Source organism: Typopeltis vanoorti, chromosome 8 (genome assembly GCF_054136105.1).
Source record: "Typopeltis vanoorti isolate ZY-2024b chromosome 8, IOZ_Tvanoo_1.0, whole genome shotgun sequence".
NCBI lineage: Eukaryota > Metazoa > Arthropoda > Arachnida > Uropygi > Thelyphonidae > Typopeltis > Typopeltis vanoorti.
In genome coordinates, this window is record NC_143556.1 from 50,692,954 (window position 1) to 50,715,207 (window position 22,254).

At 32.8% G+C, this 22,254-nt stretch overlaps 1 protein-coding gene across 1 annotated transcript in view; it reads left to right on the top strand.

Moving 5' to 3' along the window:
* The window catches only part of LOC150103979 (sushi, von Willebrand factor type A, EGF and pentraxin domain-containing protein 1-like), a 72,696-nt gene that overhangs the window by 44,898 nt on the left and 5,544 nt on the right, over positions 1 to 22,254 (top strand). The window contains exons 10-14 of the mRNA XM_090397112.1: positions 4,548 to 4,742; positions 5,131 to 5,337; positions 8,301 to 8,645; positions 10,461 to 10,730; positions 15,618 to 15,791. Of these exons, the coding sequence (XP_090253238.1) occupies positions 4,548 to 4,742; positions 5,131 to 5,337; positions 8,301 to 8,645; positions 10,461 to 10,730; positions 15,618 to 15,791 (1,191 nt within the window). The remainder of the gene's footprint in view (positions 1 to 4,547; positions 4,743 to 5,130; positions 5,338 to 8,300; positions 8,646 to 10,460; positions 10,731 to 15,617; positions 15,792 to 22,254) is intronic.

Consider the following 22,254-nt stretch of genomic DNA (forward strand, 5'->3'; position numbering starts at 1 on the left):
ACATGTTGTACTGAATATTTGTTTTCTTCATTTAACATATAATATAATTATCGTTAATCTATATCAAAATCCAATTTTAAAAATTCACTTTTGATTATATAAAAATTAATCGACATGCACAAAATAACAAAAGGGAAAATTTTTAAAAAATGAGAAGTGATTTTTTTTTTCTTTTATTTATTTTTATTTTTATTTTGGCTCGAGAAAGGAAAATATATCCTTTTTTGTTTTGTTTTGGAACACTAGTTAGAAAAAGGCGACACTGGCGTTGACACTATAAGTCTTCGTCAAACTCCTAAGAACCGTGATACGGAAAAATGATCGTAAACATTTTATTTTTCATATATTCGCTGCACGTGTCGTTTACAAGTTTTCTCTTTTTTCTTTTTTTTTTTGGCGAGTTTCGTCAGTTTATGCGAACGTAAACAAATGCTGATTTTTCTATTATCAACTCTGCTGTCTGTTTACGAGAAAATTATAAGATTTATTAAACAAGATGACAAGAAATTACTTTCCAAGTAACCACTAATATCACAATTTGGTAATTTAAAAAATCGATGATAACTTTCAAGTTGAATGTAGTTAGAAACAGATAGAAAATGTAACAAATAACTGTATTGTAGTCGCGAGAACTGCCGATAGTGATTTATTATTATCTTCGATTAGATCTGAATAACCTAATCATAATTTAACTGGAGATTCTTTCTTACAAGGAATTATTCGCTTTTAATTATTATTTTAAGTATGTTTTTGTAAAATCAGCATTATTTAGATATACTTTTTCAGTCTGTATAATAACTTCGCTCTGGCTTGATGAATTTTAATGAAATTTGGTGTCGAACATTCAACATTTGGCTGAATTCGGACCATTTGGAGGGACATAATTAAGCAAAATCTTTTGAAACAATTCAACTTAATAATTCAGCTCTTGCTAATGTAAATTAAATAAATTAAGTTCAATCAATATATCTACTTGAGTCTATAAGTTACAAAAAATACTATTAATTAAATAAAACTAGTTGGTAGTTGCTATGATAATAAATGACTTCATGGTACAAAAACATTTTGTACGGTAAAATATATTGCAAAAAAACTTCAATTTTTTAATTATTGCCTCAGATCATTACCATGCTTGGCAATAGTTACATGCACGGGAAAATTTCATTACATACTTATATAAGAAAATTTTACATATTACCACATGTTTATTTAATTTAATAAACAATCAATTCATTTTTTTAATTACATTTAACATATGAGCAAGTTTTATTATTTATTTCGAGGGTGGAAATTTAATTTGCTTTTGTTATTTAAACAGCTTAATTTTTTAAGTAATCATGATGACGAAGAAGGAATATTTCTAATTGAAGGTCTGTGGAGCATAAAAAATAATAGAGAAAATTGGCTATTTATTTCAGCCTCGAGATACCATAAGGATCTAGGCAGTCCATTATATCAATACACTGAAATGTCTTCTATCGATTTTCCTCGCTATTTCAAGTACTCTTTGATAAGCTTTTATGACCATGAACGTTTCTATTAACAGCATTTGTTGGTTACCAAAAATTATGTGGATTTTTGTATCTTGAAATAATCTACACATTTTATTAGTAAGAATAATATTGGCATTACATAATTACTACTACTATTACTAGAACTCTGAATGTAATAATTTCTACTGTTATTTTTCTTTCTTACACTTAAAGAGAACAGATAGAAAATCTAACATTTTCATCATCGGTAAAATTAGATTTAGATACAATGCCCTCTGTAGGAACTCTCTCTCTCTCTCTCTCTCTCTCTCTCTCTCTCTCTCTCTCTCTCTCTCTCTATATATATATATATATATATATATATATATATATATATATATATATATATATATCAGTGGCGAATTCTCCATGCTTGCTGCGCAAGCTCATTAATTGAGAAAGAAGTGATATTTATTTGTTAATAAATGCATGCATTTATAAGCATTCCATTTAGGATTTTATTTTTGTAGACAGAAGACGTTTTAAGCAACAGGGTGAGATGACGTGAAGGGAGCGGAAATGGCTATGCGCGCGCGCATGAGATCACAGTGCTGAAGCGAGGACCTGGATGCTCCCACAACTGAGCAAGCGAAGATAGCTTGACTAGCGTCGGCCTTCGATACACAACGCAAAGCTCAATTATTGCCGCCAAGCTTAAATACGTGCCATACGCAGTCAAAGTAGCTCTAGCCAGTGAGCTTCAGCCAGCCTTTACAAATGTGGAAAAATTAAGTTATAACCAACTTTTGATGACGATGTTATTGACCAGTTCATAAAGAAGAACTGTAGGGTAGAATTTGTATTCAAGTAGCTAAATTGAAAAAGATAGAATATCATTTGTAAAATAAATGTTGTATTTGTATGATTAAATGCACATAAATTTCTAAATACAGGTAACCCTCGTATAACGCGTTACTTATAAATGCGGTTTCGATATAACGCGGTCTAAAATTGTAGTAACCCTTGTTGAACGCGGTACTCATACAACACGGTTTACAAATTGTAGTAACCCTTTATCTTTTCATATGTTTTTCACCACACGACTTAAAAATCAAATTTTATCTTCGTTAAATTTGCGTCTGCCTGTATCCCGCATGTAATTATAAGTAGCGAATTTATATTAGGGGAAATACCCTTTAGCACGCATGTACCTCAATTGTTTACCGTGTAAAACGTTTATTGTTGAAAATTGTCCTCGTTTCTGCCAAGAAAGTGCATTAAAATCATAAGTGTGTTCATCTCAAGCTGAGCACTTTATTTTCTGGTGAGTTACATACAATATGTAATGCTTGCTTTTTTGTGTAAAAAATTCTTTTATGGTAATGGCCACAAACTGCAACGAAAGGGAAAAAACAACATTGAAAACAAAATTAATTTCTCTCGAAGAAAAATATTCAAAATCTTGAATCGGTTGAAAAATGGAGAAAAGCCAGGAGTTTTAGCAGGGACTTTGAATTTAAATGAATCAACAATTCGAACAATCAAACAAAGTGAACATAAAATCCAAGAAAGTGTTTATTGCTGGGTCAACGATGAGTGCAAAGGGCGTTGCTCGTGTACGCGATATTCTAATGGAAAAATTGAGAAATCTCTAATGATTTCGATAGAACATTGCACTTGAAAAGAAAATTCCTATGGATGGAAATCTTATTAAACAAAAAAATCTCAAAGTTTATAAACATTTATAGTGCAGACCAGGTGTTCAATGAGGATGAATCCGCGTTATATTGGAAAAAAGTGCAAAAACGCATCTATATTTCGAAAAATGAAAGCCCAGCTCCTGGATTCAAAGTTTCCAAAGATAGAATTACTCTACTGTTTTGTAGTAATGCATCAGGTGATTACATGACAAAACCAGTGTTTATTAACCAATCCTCAAATCCTCGTGCTATGAAAGATTAAAATATGCACTATTTTATTTTGCCTAAAACATTTATGCATTATGTGCAATGAAGTTTAAGTACAATTTGTAATTTTGATACTTTTATACTATGTATTTGACTTACATGAATTAAATAAAAATATATTTATGTTGCATATGTCATTGTTGTTTATATAATTTAAAAAAAAAAAACGATTTCGTAACATAACCCTACTTTTTCTACGTGATCTGAGACTCGCATAACGCGATTTATATAACGCGGCATTTCTGCGGAACCTAACTTCCGCGTTATACGAGGGTTACCTGTACATAATTTTAAATGGTCAGTAATTCATTATTCCGTTAATCAGACTTCAATCACACCTCTCATTCCCTGAATGATAACAAGAGCAAGCGTGAATTTCAAGACCAGCATTCACCCTTGATATATATATGTATATATATGGTGCATGTGCGGCCAATGAAATGATTTAATTGTTTCAACCTTAACGTAATTTGTGTGCCAAATTCGAGTAAAAAAAGCCCTGCGATTGTTTTTTGTTTTCCTCTCAAAATTATACTATATTTTTATATAATTATATTATATTAAAATTATATATATATATATATATATATATATATATATATATATATATATATATATATATATATATATATATATATATATATATTAATAATAATTATAAACGGTTTTAAAAATATTATAAAATTATTGCTAATTAATTTCTTCCTAGTATGTGGGTTGAATTTCTAGAATGACGATTCCACCCTGGGATGGTAATGGATGGCAATGCTGTAGCCAATGAAGTCCTAACTGAGGCTCGGCTATTGTTGTTACCCTCCTGCCATGATCAGAGCTTTAATAGCTCAATAACACCTTATCGTTACTTTCCTCTACAGATAACGGCGAATATGAAAAGCATTCTTGCTTCGCCCCTTTAAGCCAGTCCTTATAAGGACTTCATAGTATGTAATATATAAATATTAATATATATTTTGGTTGATTTCTTCCTAGTGTGTAATTAAATAAAAAAATTCGGTCGATTGTTGATTTCCTTCCAGTGTGAAATTAAATAACATATGATTGAATAAAGTCTTTTTTTTTATTCGAGTTTTCTCTAATTTTGCTATAGCTCCCTGTCAAGTTCCTATAACTTCCAATGGAATTTACTATTATTTCCACGAGACTGTCAGCGAACGTAGCGCCATCTTACATGGTGAGGTTATAACCTTAACTTGTCAACGTGGCTTTCAGTTAATGGGTCCAGAATCTCTGCGATGTTGGTATGGAGAATGGGCTGTGAACAAGATGCCAGAATGTGTACCAGGTAGTTAAATCTGTCAATTATATTTATGATAGGATAATAAGAGATTAGAATAATGCCATTTAGATTATGTCAATTATATATTAATAGAGTACTGAGGCGTAGGTAAAATCAAGAATCTACAATTTCATAAAATTATTTATTTTATTAACTCGTTAGCAAAATAACTGTCAATAAGTGAAATAAATACGATAAAAATTCTAAAAGTATGCAGTATTTTGTATTAGATTAACAGTATTTATTTTAATACATCATAATTAAATAATAAAAAAGAATGTTAAAAAAAATAATAATAAAAATTAATAGCTGGTAATCATCTTTTCTATGATTGTGTGTGTGTATGTGAAAATAAATATGTAAATATATATGTATATTTTCCTCACCCCACTAGGACCATGTCGTTTACCCGAGATATCCAATGGATTCTATACAGAAGGATATAGGCCTGGATTAACTGTCTCCCATGGCTCAAGAATTGGCTACGATTGTACTCCAAATTTTTCAAAGGCTATTATGGAATCAGTCTTATGTGTACAAGGAAAATTCATGCCCGAGTCTCCAAGTTGTGTGAAAGCTCTTTCATCGTCCCAGCCAATAGGTAAATTATATTCCGAATTATTATTAAGTTAAATTAATTCTTTATTATAGATTCCATAGGTTGGGAATTTTTTGCGCATGCTAAGCACTGAAAACTAATCAAAATAAAGATAATCGATTTTAGAGGCTATGTATAAATTACATGAAAGTTTCATGTAAAAAAAAAAAAATCGATAAAAATAGATTCCTTAGAGTTTGAGGGTTAATTAGTATGATAGAGAAAGCTTACATGAAAAACAAGGAGTCCGCCAGTTAATTGAGGCAAATTAAATTAGTATAATTTTAATGCAATATAATCTTACTACAATATGCAGTGACTGATTACATGGATGTTATTCTGAGGCAGGTTAATTTCTTTCGCTAAAGTAACAGGCGCCTAGAAGATTCGCATGTTATTTTGCCCAATTTGATAAAGTAGATGGATATTTACAACATAAACAAATGATAAAAAAAGACTTAAAAGCTCTTTGAAGTTTGATATAAATTTCTAAATAATTGACAATCTGGTTTTCCTATCGGAAATGCTAAAGCGCATGCTCAATAAAGTTACGTATATGGACATGCATCATATATTAAATGCAAAAATTAACATTTTTTTTAATTATTTCAAATATTTGTATATTAAAAGAAAGATTTATAAATATTTTATGAAAATATTTATTTTCTTTCTTTTTTCTTGAGTATACAATAAATAAATGTAAATAAGATAAGGTACATCTTTTTTTTTTAAACTTAAACCGCTGTAAAAATCTTATCAAAAGTTAAGGTGATTTTATCTTGTAATAAAATGGTTTTAGTGCTTTACTAAAGCGTAAGCATTTCCAAAACTTGTTTTATGGCTTGATTTTACAATCCAGAACTCACATGTTTGATACTTTTAACGCTTTTGTCTATGAAAGAGAAACATATTTTCTTTATGAGTAAGGTTTCGCGTTGTTTATTCTTCAAATGTTATTACAGAAGCCAGAACGGACTGTTCAGTTTAATCTAAGACGACAAAGCCATTTGCTGTTATATTACTCATATATTATTTTCAATCAAACTTTAAGTGCGCCTATTTCGTAATTATATGTTGTTACGGGGATATATGGTATTGTTACCTCTATATTTATATTGACAAATAGTGAATCTTGTGTTAGTTCTACTTGGAATAGCTTTCCAGTCCTGTCTATCTGCAGCTGTCATTTAGATTTTGTAGAGTTCAATCTGGTTATGTTCGTGTAGTTTTCTTTCTATTACCTTCTTTGTCTTCCTTAAAGTGTCTTTTTGTTCCCTCTAATCTCTCTCCTTTTAGAGAATTTGCGAAATCTTCCTCATCATCCTAAGGCAGGTCGATAATGATGATGATGATATGACTATTGAACAATGAGACTTTGTAAATACTTGCTTTTAAGTATTGAAAGAAACGTCAATTTGACTCTGGGCTCAAATAAAGATTTTCAGATTATGATAATCTGTATTAGAACTCAAAATTTTGACTAGTTTTAAATATTTGTGAATTGTAAGGTCATTTAGAAATTTTCAGTGTATTTACTATTTATTCTTAATATTTTATAAATAAAAATAATTCTTTAACTAATATATACAGATGTATATACGAAGTTGAACATCAAAATAACGATACTGTCCGATTAAATAACGATATTATCGTACTGAATACTTGTAAACGAAAAGCCTTTCAAAACATTTTTGTATTATTTGAAAGACTATTGCATTTGCCAGATATCTTTTGATCTTTTCGGATGATGGGTTTCGCTTCTTTTTATTTCCGGGAATAAAAAGTACAGCACACGGCAACAAAGTTTCAGTTTCTTGAACAGCAAGTGTTTCTAGTCTTTGCAATCTCGTTTTATTTATTTATTTTTTTTACTTAAAATAAAATTCCAAAACATTTGTTCTTCACCAAGGTTTTAGCATCTCTTTAAAAACGGCTTTCAAATATAAAAAAAAAAAGACAAACCAGCCTTTGAACATTCAGTTTACAGACACAATATACTCACCATATAGCAAGATTTCTTGTAGAGTAATCTAAACAACCAACAAAAAATGTTTATGAGAAACTTAATCTCACAAGGATATCTGATTATATTCAGTTCTCTGTTAGCGTCTTATACCTTTAAACATCTTGATTTTTTTTTTAATTTTTGTTTATTTTATTTATTTATTTTTTATCATGGCTGATGACTCTTTGATGCCTCAGATATTTGCAATTCGTTCTTATCTCGAATGGATTAAACTAACTAAATAAAAGTTTCTAATAATTAATACTGCAAAGTCGCACGTATAAAAAAAAAGCATATCCCAACAGCAACTATTTGTCCAATGTTTTGTTACAAAGTACATGTACTCTGTAACAAATTCAGTCTCGATATTTATTTATTGTCATCTCTCGTATATATTTAGATGAATTACAGCTTTGAACATATTGTCTCAAAATATCTGATTTAAGTCAATCTTTTAAATCAAAGCAGAGAAAATCACGAATATGATTCGATAACCGCATAAAAGGAGGAAGACACGTTTCCTTATTAGTATGTGACATCCCTCGGGAGTCAAGGACCTCATTACAGGAAGATACTCCACTCCATACAACCCTACACCAGTGATTCTTAAACTGTGTTGTTCCACAGAACCACATGGATCCGCGGAACAGCACAGCTCTATAGTTCAACCAGACTATAGAACATTTATTATAATTTGTATTAGGTGTAATTCCAGGAAAAAAATTCAATGAATAGGGAAAATACTAATTTTTATTAAATTGACTTATTTCTAGAACAGTTCATGCTACTGCCAATCCAAATTAACTTGTTTCCTGGTGGAGATCGATAATAATAATAATAATAATAATAATAATAATAATAATAATAATAAATTCCCCACTTGCATTAGATTTTCGCATCTTAACGCGTATAATACTTCATGCAAGATTGACAGTTTTAAAGATATTGTATTGTTCTACAGGTGGTGCTTCCGTCCGAATCTCTAAGAAGAAGGAGACGTTGCCTCCAAAAATTGCTGTTACTGAAATGGTAATGAGTGGTATTCAGAGGCCCTGTAGTTTACCAGAACGGCTTCACAACACATTACTATACAGGGGTAGTAGGATTGTACCACCTAGTTCGATGCAAGCTGAAGAAGTGGTAGACTACGCAAGAAGAGAGAAACTGCCAACTGGTCAAGAGAATCGTTATTTTCCTCATGCCACAGAAGTCCTTTTTCGTTGTTTGGCTGCTTTTACCGGAAAGAAAACCACGTGGAAGATTGTATGCCAAGATGGTGTTTGGGTTGGAAGACCGCATTTCTGTGGTAAGCAGTTTTAATTTGAAATAGCTATGTAATCTTTCACATGGGAAATAAATTTCAAAACATGCATCATGGTGAAATTAGATTAGTTCAGTCAGTAGAAAAATAAACTTTTCTTAATGTGAGAACGATTTTCAAATAACAAAAATACATATAAATCGAATATCTATTTGAATTTCATTTAAATTTATTTTGGGTGTTATTTGTAATTTTAATATTACTTAAATTTTATTAGTTATGATTAAAAATAAATTTTTAATAAATATTTAAATTTCATAAACATTTAATTTTTAAATAGGATCGTTAAAATATAGTTAATTATAAAAAACTAATTTACATTGTTAACCAAGCAAATCACTTAGTATGATTTACTTTCAATGAAAACGAAAAAGTTGTATTTAATATATGTTAAATTGAACTGCTATATATATCCAAATTAACTTTTCAAAAGCTTCTTACAATGAAATTCCTCATATAAAACGATTATACTAATCAGTGGCTTAAAAACGACTTCTTTATATGATTATAAAATCATTGTAAATCATTATTATTATGAGTAACACAGCAATTATATTTTTTTTTTGTATGTAGAACAACATTATAGTTTTATTTTCTTCTATAAAACAACATTATAGTTTTATTTGTACATGATTACTATTTTATATATTAATAAGTCTATATATTAAACTGTGAATTTTAATTAATTATCATTTTATTGCTATTATGCGATTTGGTAATGATTACCATCATAAATATATTTTTCAACTTATTTTTAATAAAAACATATAAAAGATATAATTAATTTGCTATTGTTTTCAGACAATTAATAATTGTCTGTGTAATAAATGTTATATAGTTGATTTTTCAAGTTATTTTTATGTAAATGAGAAGATTTCCTCTAATTAGGAATAGCCGAAAAGATTATATTTAATTTTTTTTTTCCAAAACAATAACAGATAACTTTGCGGACGGCTGAATAATAATAATAATAAAAACAAGCTTCGTGATGGCGCTATTGCATTTGGCAATGCTAAAATTCATATAATATATAATTTAATTTATATAATTTAATTATATTAATAACCATCTAATTCAAAAATGTGAACGATATTTATTGTTATATTACTATTGCAGTAATATACTTCCTCATTACCATTGTTAATATGTTTTCAAATTATGATTATTACTAATAAATGTATATAAAAAAACATTATTTGTTAATGCTTTAAGAGATTTAATAATTATATTTAAAAAATAGAAAGGGGGATGGTAAATCCCTTTATGTTTTTAATAGCCGGGTACGAAACTCGGATCGAAATCTATCGTAATCCATAGAGTTTCATGCCGAAAAAAACTATCGGCAGGCCCAAGTATAAATGATTACTTGGATAGTACAACACTAGGGCAACTCCATGCAAAGGTGGATCAAGATCCCTCACTAACTTTAATGTTCTTTCATAATGTAAAACCTAGCTCCTAAGAGATCCGAGTTTCGTACCCGCTATTAAAAGCATAAAGGGATTTACCATCCCCCCTTTCTATTAACATGTTCGCCGATAAATAGCCTTTCGGCTTATTATATTTAATAAATTTTGCACAGTTGATTTTCAAATTATTCTTATGCAAATTAAAAGAAATCCACTATTTTGGAGTCAGAAATATCATATTTAACGACTTTTCTAAATAATAATAACCGACTTAGTGATCTGGTTCTATTGGAATTTGCAATGCTAAATCAACATGAAGATAAAATATTTTATTTTTGTTGTGACACTTTCTCATATTTATCCGCATTCTAAATTGCTGTTTCTTTATCAGATAACAAAAATCAGTCAGCGCTGAATGACCAGACGAAGAATAAGTCTTGTACCTTTACTCAACCTAACCCTAACGTAATCGCATTTCACGGCGATCGTAAAATCGCTCGAGATAATACGGAATTCCCACCTGGCACTGAACTTATATTCCGTTGTCGAGATATTGGAAAATATGAATTTATCGGAAGCAACAGGATGAGATGTGTGCATGGACAATGGGAAGGCACCAAACCCTCGTGCTATGGTTTGTCGCAAGAAAATGACTATGCCTGTAAGTGTATACACTTTCTTCATTTATACAACGGATTTTTTTAAAAAAAAATAACTTATGCCGACTTCTCTTTTAACTGTATGGATATCGAAATAAGCAAAAAAATACACTCACGCAGTAAATATGACAGTTGATTCTTCATGTTTGCAGCAAAATGCATGCAGTTTAATTGCTTTCCATAAAAGTAAACGTTTTATTTATATATTATTTATTTTATATGTAATAATTCATAATTTTTATAAATGAAATAAATGTGTTTCTTTATCATAATTATATTTATAATAATTTTACGATAAATATATTTATAAAATTTTATGAACATTTTTTCTACCCATAGAATTATTATAACTTACATATTATTATATTCTAATTATAAAAACAAATACTAATAAAAAATAATAAATACAATAATATAAAATTATTGAAAAAATAACAGTTTTTCAGAAATATAGATCAAATAAATTTATACACCAATTTATTTTACATATGTTGAATAATAAATAAATTTGTGCTGATATATAGATGAAGATGATTAATACCATTGGAGGGTAATAAATGGCAATGCTGCAGCCAATGAAGTTCTAACTGAGGCTCGGCAATTGCTGTTACCCTCCTGCCATGATCAGAGCCTTAATAGCTCAATAACACCTTATCCATACACTGTCCTCTACAGATAACGGGGAAGATGAAAAGCATTCTTGCTTCGCCCCTTTAAGCCAGTCCTTATCTATATCTATATCTATATAAGGATATATATATATATATATGAATCCAATATCCTTGGAGGGTAATGGATGGCAATGCTGTAGCTATTGAAGTTCTAACTGAGGCTCGGCTATTGCCGTTACCCAGCCATGACTAGAGCTTTTAGCTCAACAACACCCATCCACACAGATTTTCTTCATTCAGATGACGGGATAAAGAGTCATGGACTCAGTCCATCGTCCAGTTCTTTTAAGAACTTTAATATAATATATATCGCTTCGCAATTATACAGGTTTATCACAATTATACAGGTTTATCATTCATTACATTTTTACTGTAATGAATTAAACATACTTTTTTACATGTTCTATACATCTAAGTTAATATATATATATAGCTTGGAATGTAATACACCCGATATTACAGTGGTTGAAAAAAGTGAAAACAAGGGTGTTACGTTTATCGAAATATCAGTACCAGGAGATAGTCGGATTGACAACAAAGAAAATGAAAAAAAATGCAAATCGCGATTTGCAAATCGAAGTTGAACGAATCTAGCAAAAGATAACGAAAGTTGTTCCCATAATAATAGGTGCTTTAGGCGCCATCCCTAAAACATTGAAAAAACATCTAGAAGCACTCGAGTTAGATGGATTAAAAATTGGGCAGCTGCAAAAGGCGCTTTGTTCGGCACAGCTTTCATTTTCAGAAACTATTTCCACAACTCATAGGCCCTTGGGTAGGGCTCGAATTAGTGGAATATAACCAGCCTTTTCTTAAGACTGAGGAAGCAAATCAAGCTTTGATGAATATTTTATATATATATATATATATATATATATATATATATATATATATATATATATATATATATATATATATATATATATATATATATTCGTCAGTTAAACAGTCTGTTTAACTGACGAAGCCATTTCATATGTTAAGGAAAGTGATAAAGTCTAAAGGCCATTTTTTTTCTTTGAAATAATAATAATAATATAAAAAAGTAACCGGAAGTGTGTACTGCAACATGTGGTCGGAAGCTATGGTTGCTACCTCAGTTCCTTGAGGACAAACGCGATACTGTTTTCTAATAAGGTGGAGTCCCATCGAATGCATCATTCTGTGACATCCGTTGTAAATATGTAATTGAATGGCCAACAGATTGGACAGACTGGGCTACAACTTGGCATCTAACTCACCTTGCGTTTTCTCTGGGCTTACATAAAGGACAATGTGTATGTATCGCCATTGCCACAAAACGTTGATGACCAGTAGAACTGCATGCACAGGACTGTTGCAACTACCGAGTGCCAGATGGTATCATCTGTTTGGCAGGAAATGCAGTTAGTCCCGGTTCTTTTTTTTTTTTTTTTTCAATTTAGAAATATGTATTTTTTTCTTTCTATTGTAAGCGAGAAAAATTCTAAGCTGTTGTATACCAATACAAAATTAAGAGAAACGTCATCATAAATTTTCACAGGTATTATTATTATTATTATTATTATTATTATTATTATTATGTACATGATTTCATGGTTAATGCATGTTTAAAATTATTCATTGGTTTTTGTGTAGTCCAATAGCGTGATTTCCTGCCCAGCATTTTACAATTTTACCATTCATTGCACTCTCTCTCTCTCTCTCTTTGAAAATGCCCTTAACATGCGTCGAAATGTATGTATCCTAATATTTACATGTGCTAAACCCTTATTGATATTTTCGTATATCTGACACGCAGGTTCCATGACGCAGCTTTGTTATAAATACTTATGAAACTAAATAACAGGGAAAGGTTTATAAAGGTTTCTTCACTGTTAAGGAGGATGCTAGCTGGATGTAATCTTTTGATGAATCGAACTAGACTTCGTTGTTCTCAATGGAAACGATATTCAACCAGAATCTGTTGTGTGCTTTCTTTCGTAGATTCCGTTTTTTTTCCCTCTACAATAAGTGATTGAAGAAGAAGAGGTCTTTGCCTATTCTTGAGTCTCTTTTAACCGCCTAAGTATCAGGGCATACGTGATAGATGCCTGGTTTATTGGGCGAGTTGGATATGTGTGGTGCAGGGCTCCAAAAATGCAAAGATCTCCGTCAGCATTGTTCCTGACTAGAGTAGGAAATTCTTTCTTCATTAGAGGGACGGACAAATATGATATAGTTGTCTGTCCTTCTTAAATATAATTTAATTTAGAAATTATAAAATACATCTATTTTTCTAAGGAATATGATATTCAAAAAGATTTACTTAATAAATTAATTAAATTTTAGATTTTATGGTTTTTAAAATAATATAGTATCACAAATTACCTAACTCACATTTAAACTCACACATACAAACTAGTTTGTATCTATTTGCTTTTTTTTTTAAACCGATATGCAAAAAGTACTCACTGAAGTTCACACCTTTAACATTGAATACTGTGGTATGTATGGTGGCAATACTGTATATTGTGCAACAGAGCGAGAGATGATTGTTGAACTTATGCTTGCTATTCAACTCGGACTACATTCTTCTTAGTGCAAACTGCAATACACAAAACAGCATCGGAAAAATTTATTGCAAGTCAGGCAATTAAATCCTACAAAAACCACGCTTCTTGTTATTATTATTACTTAACGCCTCTAGGGAGTCCAAAGACTCATCGGGGAGGGCACCTATTCTACACCTCTCCGTCTTCACCAATCCACCAACCGCAACTACTTTCATCATCTACACCAATGCCATCTACCGCCGACCACCACAACTAGTAATTTCACAGACAATCACAAACATTCTTGCCCACGGCGGGATTCGAACCAGCAGCCTTTTGGCTAAAGAGCGAATACGCTAACCACTCGGCAACCAAAAACACTTATAATCAATTGATTTTATACACGAATTCATGTTTATAAGAAGTGTTTTATCATCAATGCTTGAAAGAACTCTGTCATATTGCTATATTTGTCTGTATGTATATACATATACAACATATTATTACTTTCGGTACAATATGCCATATTTAAAGGTAAAGCCGTCTCTAAAAATTCGGACGATCCCTAGGTCACTCAATCGTGGGCGAAAGACCGTCCATCTCAGCATTGGCCTTCCACCCACACTGAGCAGAACCGCTCATATTCCGAAGAAAAGCATTCACCGACAAAGCCCCTCAGTAGGCCGTGCCGGAGAACACCTTCCCCGGAGAGTCAAATTGCTCCCTTAAGGTAAAAATCTTAAGAGAGCGGCTCAATCTCTCCAATCTCTGCGCCCCAGGGGCTAACAGCAACAGCGAACCTCAGTTAAACTTCATTGCCATCCATTACCCTCCCAGGGTTTTATTCTGCCTCTCCCAATGACATTAACATGCCTAAGAGTAGTTCTTATCCTTATAAGGACTGCTTATCCTTATAAGGACTGGCTTAAAGGGGCGAAGCAAGAATGCTTTTCATCTTCCCCGTTATCTGTAGAGGACAGTGTATGGATAAGGTGTTATTGAGCAATTAAAGCTCTGATCATGGCAGGAGGATAACAGCAATAGCTGAGCCTCAGTTAGAACTTCATTGGCTACAGAATTGCCATCCATTACCCTCCAAGAATATTGGATTGAATGAATCAATCACCGCATCTCACGGTCGATTGATTCCCTCCCTAACCTAAGGACTGCGTAGTACTTATAAATCTTTTTTTATATTTTTCTTTGGATATAAAAATTAAATGGTGTATGAGTACATAATTAAATATTGAATCTTTATAAAAATAATTCTTATTATTCAGAACATAATCTTATTTATATTTATGGGTTATATTAATCTGTTTACCAATAAAAAAAAATAATTTAAAAGAAAAAGGAAAATCCTAACATAGAATTTTATTCGCCATGTCTTTTTTAGGATTTGATCTCAGCTCTTTTATAAATGACGGATATTAATTGGTATGGAATATTAAAGGTTTAATCATTCTTTTTATAATAGTTTATTGAAACTAATTCAAAGTAAAAGCAACAACTGCTGATTTTTTTATTTTTTTTTTTTATCGGGCATAAAAATGGTCAAACTTCATCATCTGTAGACCAAATGCATTCACAGCCATACTATACATTTGTTCAGTCTCACTAAGGATCCGATTTAAATGTCTGTAACCGATTTAAATATCACATTTTAACTATTTCGTATACGATACTGATCTCATTTCTCTTTCAGTGGAAAAAGCTCCGACTATTCTGTTTCGGCATCAGATCGGTGAAATTGCCCAAAGCAATGACGGGAAGCTTATTGTATACCCCGGAACCATCCTTCATCTCGAGTGTTTGTGGATAAGGAAGTACGGAACACCACACTGGGAAGTGAGTCATGATAACGGGAAATATGTAGAAGGTAACGTCAATTGATTCGATTGCCATATGGAAGAATTTTTCAACACTTGTTTGTCTAGTGAAGTTAACATTAGCTTACGTTTCATTTATTTTACATAGTGTATCTTACTTTGTTATTATTATGCTGTTGTTTTTCTGCGAATCCAGATATTCGAAAGAAATAAAAAACATCAAAATTAAATATATATAATGTCCCTTTAATTTCCCAAGAAGGCTAACCCCGCTAACGAAGTTATTGGAGATATGGAGGTTAATAAGCAGATCATCAGAGAGAACGCGAGAATTACAGTAAATCGAGAGGCGTTTAAATAAACATTGGAAGGAAAAGAAAATTAATCAGCAAAATAAGAAATAACAAATCAAGAAAACAGGTAAGTCAGGAAGCAACGGAAATCACGTAAGTGGTGTTGTTAGTAACGCTATGATAAAAATGTGACCTCGCTATGATAAAAATGAATTAAGAAGGACTATGAGGGGAAACGATTCAATGGGTAGGCTATGTAGAAGGATTGGATGTGTGGAGTGAGTTTGAGGGAAGATTGGATTTGTATAAGAGGGACGGCCTACATTTGAATGCGTTTGGTATCAGGAGTCTGGAAAAACTAATAACTGGTATGAGACTTAACACAGAGAGTCAGGGAAACTAAATTATAAAGGGAGGAATGGTGAGAATGTAAGAGCGACAATGTTATATAACTGTGTTAATGACGGGAACGGGCTTTGTCGTGGAAATGTTGACGAGGAGAGAATGATTTCGACTTTGTCCAGTTTGGACCTATCAAACGTATACAAAAATGTATACATGTATAAAGCACTAGAGAAGAATAGAGATCTGCAAGTTGTCCAAATATGTCATGCAGACTGCAGACAAAAGTATACAAAAGAACATGCAGATAAATTATTATTTCTGTACACGAATTCTAGGAGAATCAGAAACAAAGGGATAGAGTTTGTTGCCTTAGTCAATATGTTGAGACCTCAGAGTGTATGTTTAAAGACAGTGAGTTTAAAGCCGTCTGCATTAATGAGACCTGGCTATAAGAGTCACACACTAACTGGTATCGGGTGTAAAGGGTATAGTATTTTTAGGAAAGATAGAGAGAAGGGGGCGTGCAACTAATGATATCGGATGACTTGAATCCAGTTAGAGTTTGGACCTATGATGTAGGGCTACTACTAATAGTATTTCATGTGGCAGTGAGTTTAAAGCCATCTGGTGTGAAGTGGAATCTAACAAGATCAATTACATAGTGGAGTGTTGTTACAGACCTGATGGATTGGTTACTAGTGATGAGGAAATTCATCTCTATTTGGTGATGAATTTCCTCATCATTAGTAACGATAGGCACAAAAAGAGTAATCAATCATGATGGGCGCCTAATCCAAATTGGACTACCCAATTTAATACTACTCAATCCAAATATTGATTGGACAGCAGTAAAATCTCACGAGAGGAATGAAATTAAATTTATTGAGCTGTTTCGAGACAACTTCCTCAAGCACCATGTGATAGAAGGAACTCGAGGTCAAAGGGTGATAGATTTGATTACAGTGTCAGAGGGCGTTTCGGTTAAAGACGTAACTATTCTGCCTCAAGTTAGTGACATGACAGTGATCATGCGGTACTCATTTGGGAAGTGACCAAGTTTATGAATGTTCCATTAAGAAAAGTTTACATGCTGAACTGCAAAGCAGGAAATTATCACCAACTGAGAAGTGTACTGAGTTCAGTGGAATGGGATCGGTTGCACAATGGGAAGAATATCGACAGTGCATGGGATGCGATATCAGAATGTGTCCGAAGAGTTCGAAGTATAAATACGGTAATAGTCAAATAGATGTGTAATTCAGAAATGGGTTGATAGAAACTCTCTACTCTCCAATGAGCAACATGGGTTTACTAAGGGAAGATCATGTTTTAGCAATTTACTCAAGAATCTTTTGCTCTTATTAAGCAAGAGATTCGTAAGAAACGGATGATGTAGAGGGAATATCATGTACATAAGGACGATGTCCGTTATGAAAATTATGAACAGTAGGTTAGAATAGTCATAGCTGTTTTACGGAAAGGAAAGTCTGAGTATGAAAAGAAACTGACTCTGCGTGCAAAAGACAACCACAAGAATTCTTTCGATATGCTGCAAGTAAACGAAAGAATGAAAATGAAAGAATAACTCTTCTGAATGCAGATGGTGTGAGGGTGATAGATATAGATGAGGTTGTTCAACTGATGAGTTTCCATTTTGCTAAAAGCTATCAACCTGGTGTATGCAACATTGAGCTCACTGCACCTCTTCACTGAATGAGGAAACTCCGATGTATGAAGAGGAGGTATTACAGCTGTTGCACAAACTGAATAAGAATTCAGCAATAGGGACTGATGGGATATCAGCATGTGTGCTGAAAGTGTGTTCAGTTGGACTGGCTATTCCCTTGACCAGGCTATATAATTTGAGTTTCAGAACAGGAAAGATGTCGCAGGAATGGAAGGAATGTATGGTAATCCCATTGCATAAGAGTGGTACAAAGACTGATGTAATCAACTATCGACCAATCACTAACTCAGGAGTGAAGATTTTGGTGAAGATCTTGGAAAAATTAGTTAGGGCTCGCATTCAGAAATGGGTTGATGGATCTCTACTTTGGAATGAGCAACATGGGTTTACTAAGGAAAGATCATATTTTAGCAACTTGTTCACATTCTATAACATTTTTACCATTGAACTAGACCAGTGGTTCTTAACCTTTTCAAAGTTACGGAACACTTTTGATTATAAGCAAAATTAGGGGAATAGCAAAAGCATTAGTGTCGTAAAACTAAGAATAAAAATACGCATGGACTTGCCTTTTATAAAAATGGGACTTATTTTAATGCGATATTTGAGCTTGTGGGCTTTTGCAGATTTCAGCAACAATATCAGGTCTAATATGTGATGTGGCTACCCTCATCTCTTTGTCTATATTAATAAGTCTTTCACGCTTTTTAGTTTTTATATTGGTTAATATTGAGAAACCGAGCTCACAGAAATATGATGTTGAAAACTGTAACAAAAATGTCAGTTTTTGTTACAGTTTCTCTTTAAAGAAATTTAAAGAAAATTGAACGGCAGAAATTTATCACCATTCACAACAACCGCGATAACAATTGGAAAGTTTAAACGAACAGGAACTCAGTTGTGATCTTCGATGACAGTGCATGCTCATCCACTGAACTCTACGTAACTGGAATGCTCTCACAAAAGCAAGAAAGAAATAGCGTAACTCGGAACAGAGAAAATTTCCAGAAATGAAAGTCATAATAAAAATAAAAAAAAAACTGAGTACCGGCGTATAAGACGCACCCTGTTTTTCAGACCTATTTTCAAAGGTAAAAAAGTGCGTCTTATACGCCGGCAAATACAGTAATCAAAAATATCGGCTAAATATGCCATTTTATTACACCAAATATCATTTTCAAGACATTTTACAAAAGCATTTGTATAGTTTCGTTTTGAAAAAAGGCTAATAATTCATTCTTGAGTTCTAAAATTCGGAATAGCACTTTACCCCTGGATAACCATTTTATTTCAGTGCAAAAACAAAGATTCGTACTTCGCTTCCATAGATGTGCAAATTGTTTTGACCTGATATAAGTTACCATCTTTACAACTGGTCTAGTACAAGTTTTAATATTGCCGCTAATGTTTTTGAAAGATGTCATGTGACATCTTTCAACAGAAGAACACTCGTAAACAGTTCGCGGAACAGAAGTGTTTCGAGGTAGGTACACTGGTTAAGAACCACTGAACTAGACAATGGGAATGGATACACCACAGCATTTTAGACTGTTGCATAAATTGGATAATTTATTACAGTGGATAAACAGATGGTTGACTGACAGATAACAAAAAGTGGTATTCCGAGGATGTTATTCTGCAAGATTTAAGGTAAGTGGTGTACCACAAGGATCGTTCTTGGTCCACTGTTATTCAATCTCTACATTAATCATATTGGGAAGGATCTGACAAGCTACATACAGCTATTTGCTGATGATACAAAGATGGGTAGGGTAATCAGGAATGCTGCTGATATGCAGTCTTTGCAGAATGATTTGAATAGGTTGGAATTGTGGGCATGGGAAAATGGATGTCAATTCAATGTCAGTAAATGTAAACTAATGCACATTGGCGTTATTAGCTATCCAATGTCGTATTATACTGGGGGATTATGTTAGAAGAAACTGATCAGGCTAGGGATCCTTGAGTGTTATTAGATAGCAAGTTGAAGATAGGAGCCATGTAGTAAAGATTGCAAATACAACTCAAAATACAACATTCACATATAAAGATAAGGATGTCATTTTGCCTCTTTACAAGGCTTTGATAAGACCTTACTTAGACTATGGTGCGCAGGTCTGGTCTCCTGGTTTCCGGTTATGATTCTGATATATTGGACAGAGTACAAAGGAGAGAGTGTTAAAATGATATCCGGATTGTGGAATACTGATTATGAAAACAGATTGAGTATTTGTAGACTGCAGACACTAGCAAACAGGAGAAAGAGGGGTGATATGATTGAGAAGACTTACAAACTTCTGAAACGGTCATACAGGATTTCAATTGATGGAATTTTTCTATTTATGGAGGGTGGGGAAAGGACGAGAAGGCATCCTTGGAAGCTGAGAATGAATGCCGCTAAGAAGGAGGCGAGGGATAGATTTTTCTCTCATCGGGTAGTGCTTAATTGGAATGAATTGGCATTGGATTTGGTGTGTACAAGCAGTGTGAATGAATTCAAGAATAAGTATAATAGTTGGTGCGTGCAGTATGCGGCCTCCTACGATGAGTCTCTGACTCCCTGGAGGTCTCTCTTAATAATAATAATAATAATAATAATAATATACAGTAGTTCGCAGCTGTGTTGATTGGTATGTAAATAATATTCGGATTGGCTTGAATGGTGATATACAGTTGTTTGCAGATCATGCATAGTTGGGAAGAACTATGAGGGGAATAATGGATGTTGTAGCCTTAGAGGGAGATTTGAATAGACTTTCTGAATGGGCAAATAACTGTGGCTACCATTTCAACGTAGCAAAGTAAAAGGTTTTAAAGGTCTGGAAGCACAGGTGGATTGAAAAGTATACAATTTGTATGGATATCTTAGAGTCGTTGAAGTAGATGATGGATATTGGGGTTTTGGTAGATACGTACCTGAAATTTCGGGGACTTTTTGCTCATATTATGAGGACAGCTCAGCACATTATTATGTCAGTGATGTGGAGAACACTTGCACGTAGGAGTAAGGATATTATCATTCCACTGTATAAAGCTGTGATCAGAACACATATAAAGTACTATATGCAGAGTTGGATACTAGGTTTTCAGACAGATGAAGAGATGTTAGAAAGAGTTCAGAGACGATTGACTAAGGTGGTTTCTGGTCTCTGGAATGTAGAGTATGAAAACAGATTAAAGGAATGCAAACTTTAGTGGATCGAAGTCTTGTAGACTCTAGTGGATAGAAGGATGAGGTGTGGGAGATGATCGAGACAAGAAGTTGAGAGAAACATACATAAACAAAATAAACAATTACAGACATAAAGGTTAGTTATTAATGGATTAATGGAATCAGATTTTTCATAGAATTGGTGGAGACAAGGGAAGAAAGAGACCATGCTTAGAAGCTATGAGAAGGGAGTGATGGATACGTTTTTTGTGTGGAGAGTTGTGGGTAATTGGAATTGGAAGGCTCACCATTTCCAGGCAAAATAAATATATTGCCTGGAAGTGGTTAACATGGAGACAGTGAAGGCATTTAAGTCACGGTATGATGAGCTGTGTGTGTGTGTGATGGAGGATCTCCTGCGATGAGTTATTGACTCCACGGAGATCTAATAACAATAATATGCATGTGGCTTGCCTTTCAAAGAGTACCAAAATTTCCTGTTTAAATGCTTTGTATAACCCCCCTGGTGCATTGCCACAGGACACATGATGCTAGGAACTTCCTTTGGGTAGAAGTCATAATACTATGGACGTTCTCGATCATTAGGAAGATTGCAGAAAATATCCACCATCTGATCTTATACGATGGTGGTCTAAAAGGTTCTCGGCCTAACAATGAAAAAACGAATTTATAATTTCAAAATTATTTTTATTTTGACCAGAAAGGAAGAATTTTAGTTGTGGAAAAAGATACAAGTCAGAACGAGCCAAATATGGGGAATAGGGTGGATGTTACAGCAATTCATAGTACGGATCCCTCAATTTTCCCATTGCCAAAATACCTTTGTGGGCAGGTGCATTGTCGTGATGAAAGATGATTTTTTTCTTCTGCAAATGGGTCTTTTCTCACGAATTTGTTTGGTCTAGTCTGGTTAAAAGATCAGAATAATATTCTCCAGTTATCGTTTTACCCTTTTCAAGATAATTAATAAACAAAATGCCTTTAGCATCCCAAAACACCGATGCCATGACCTTTCC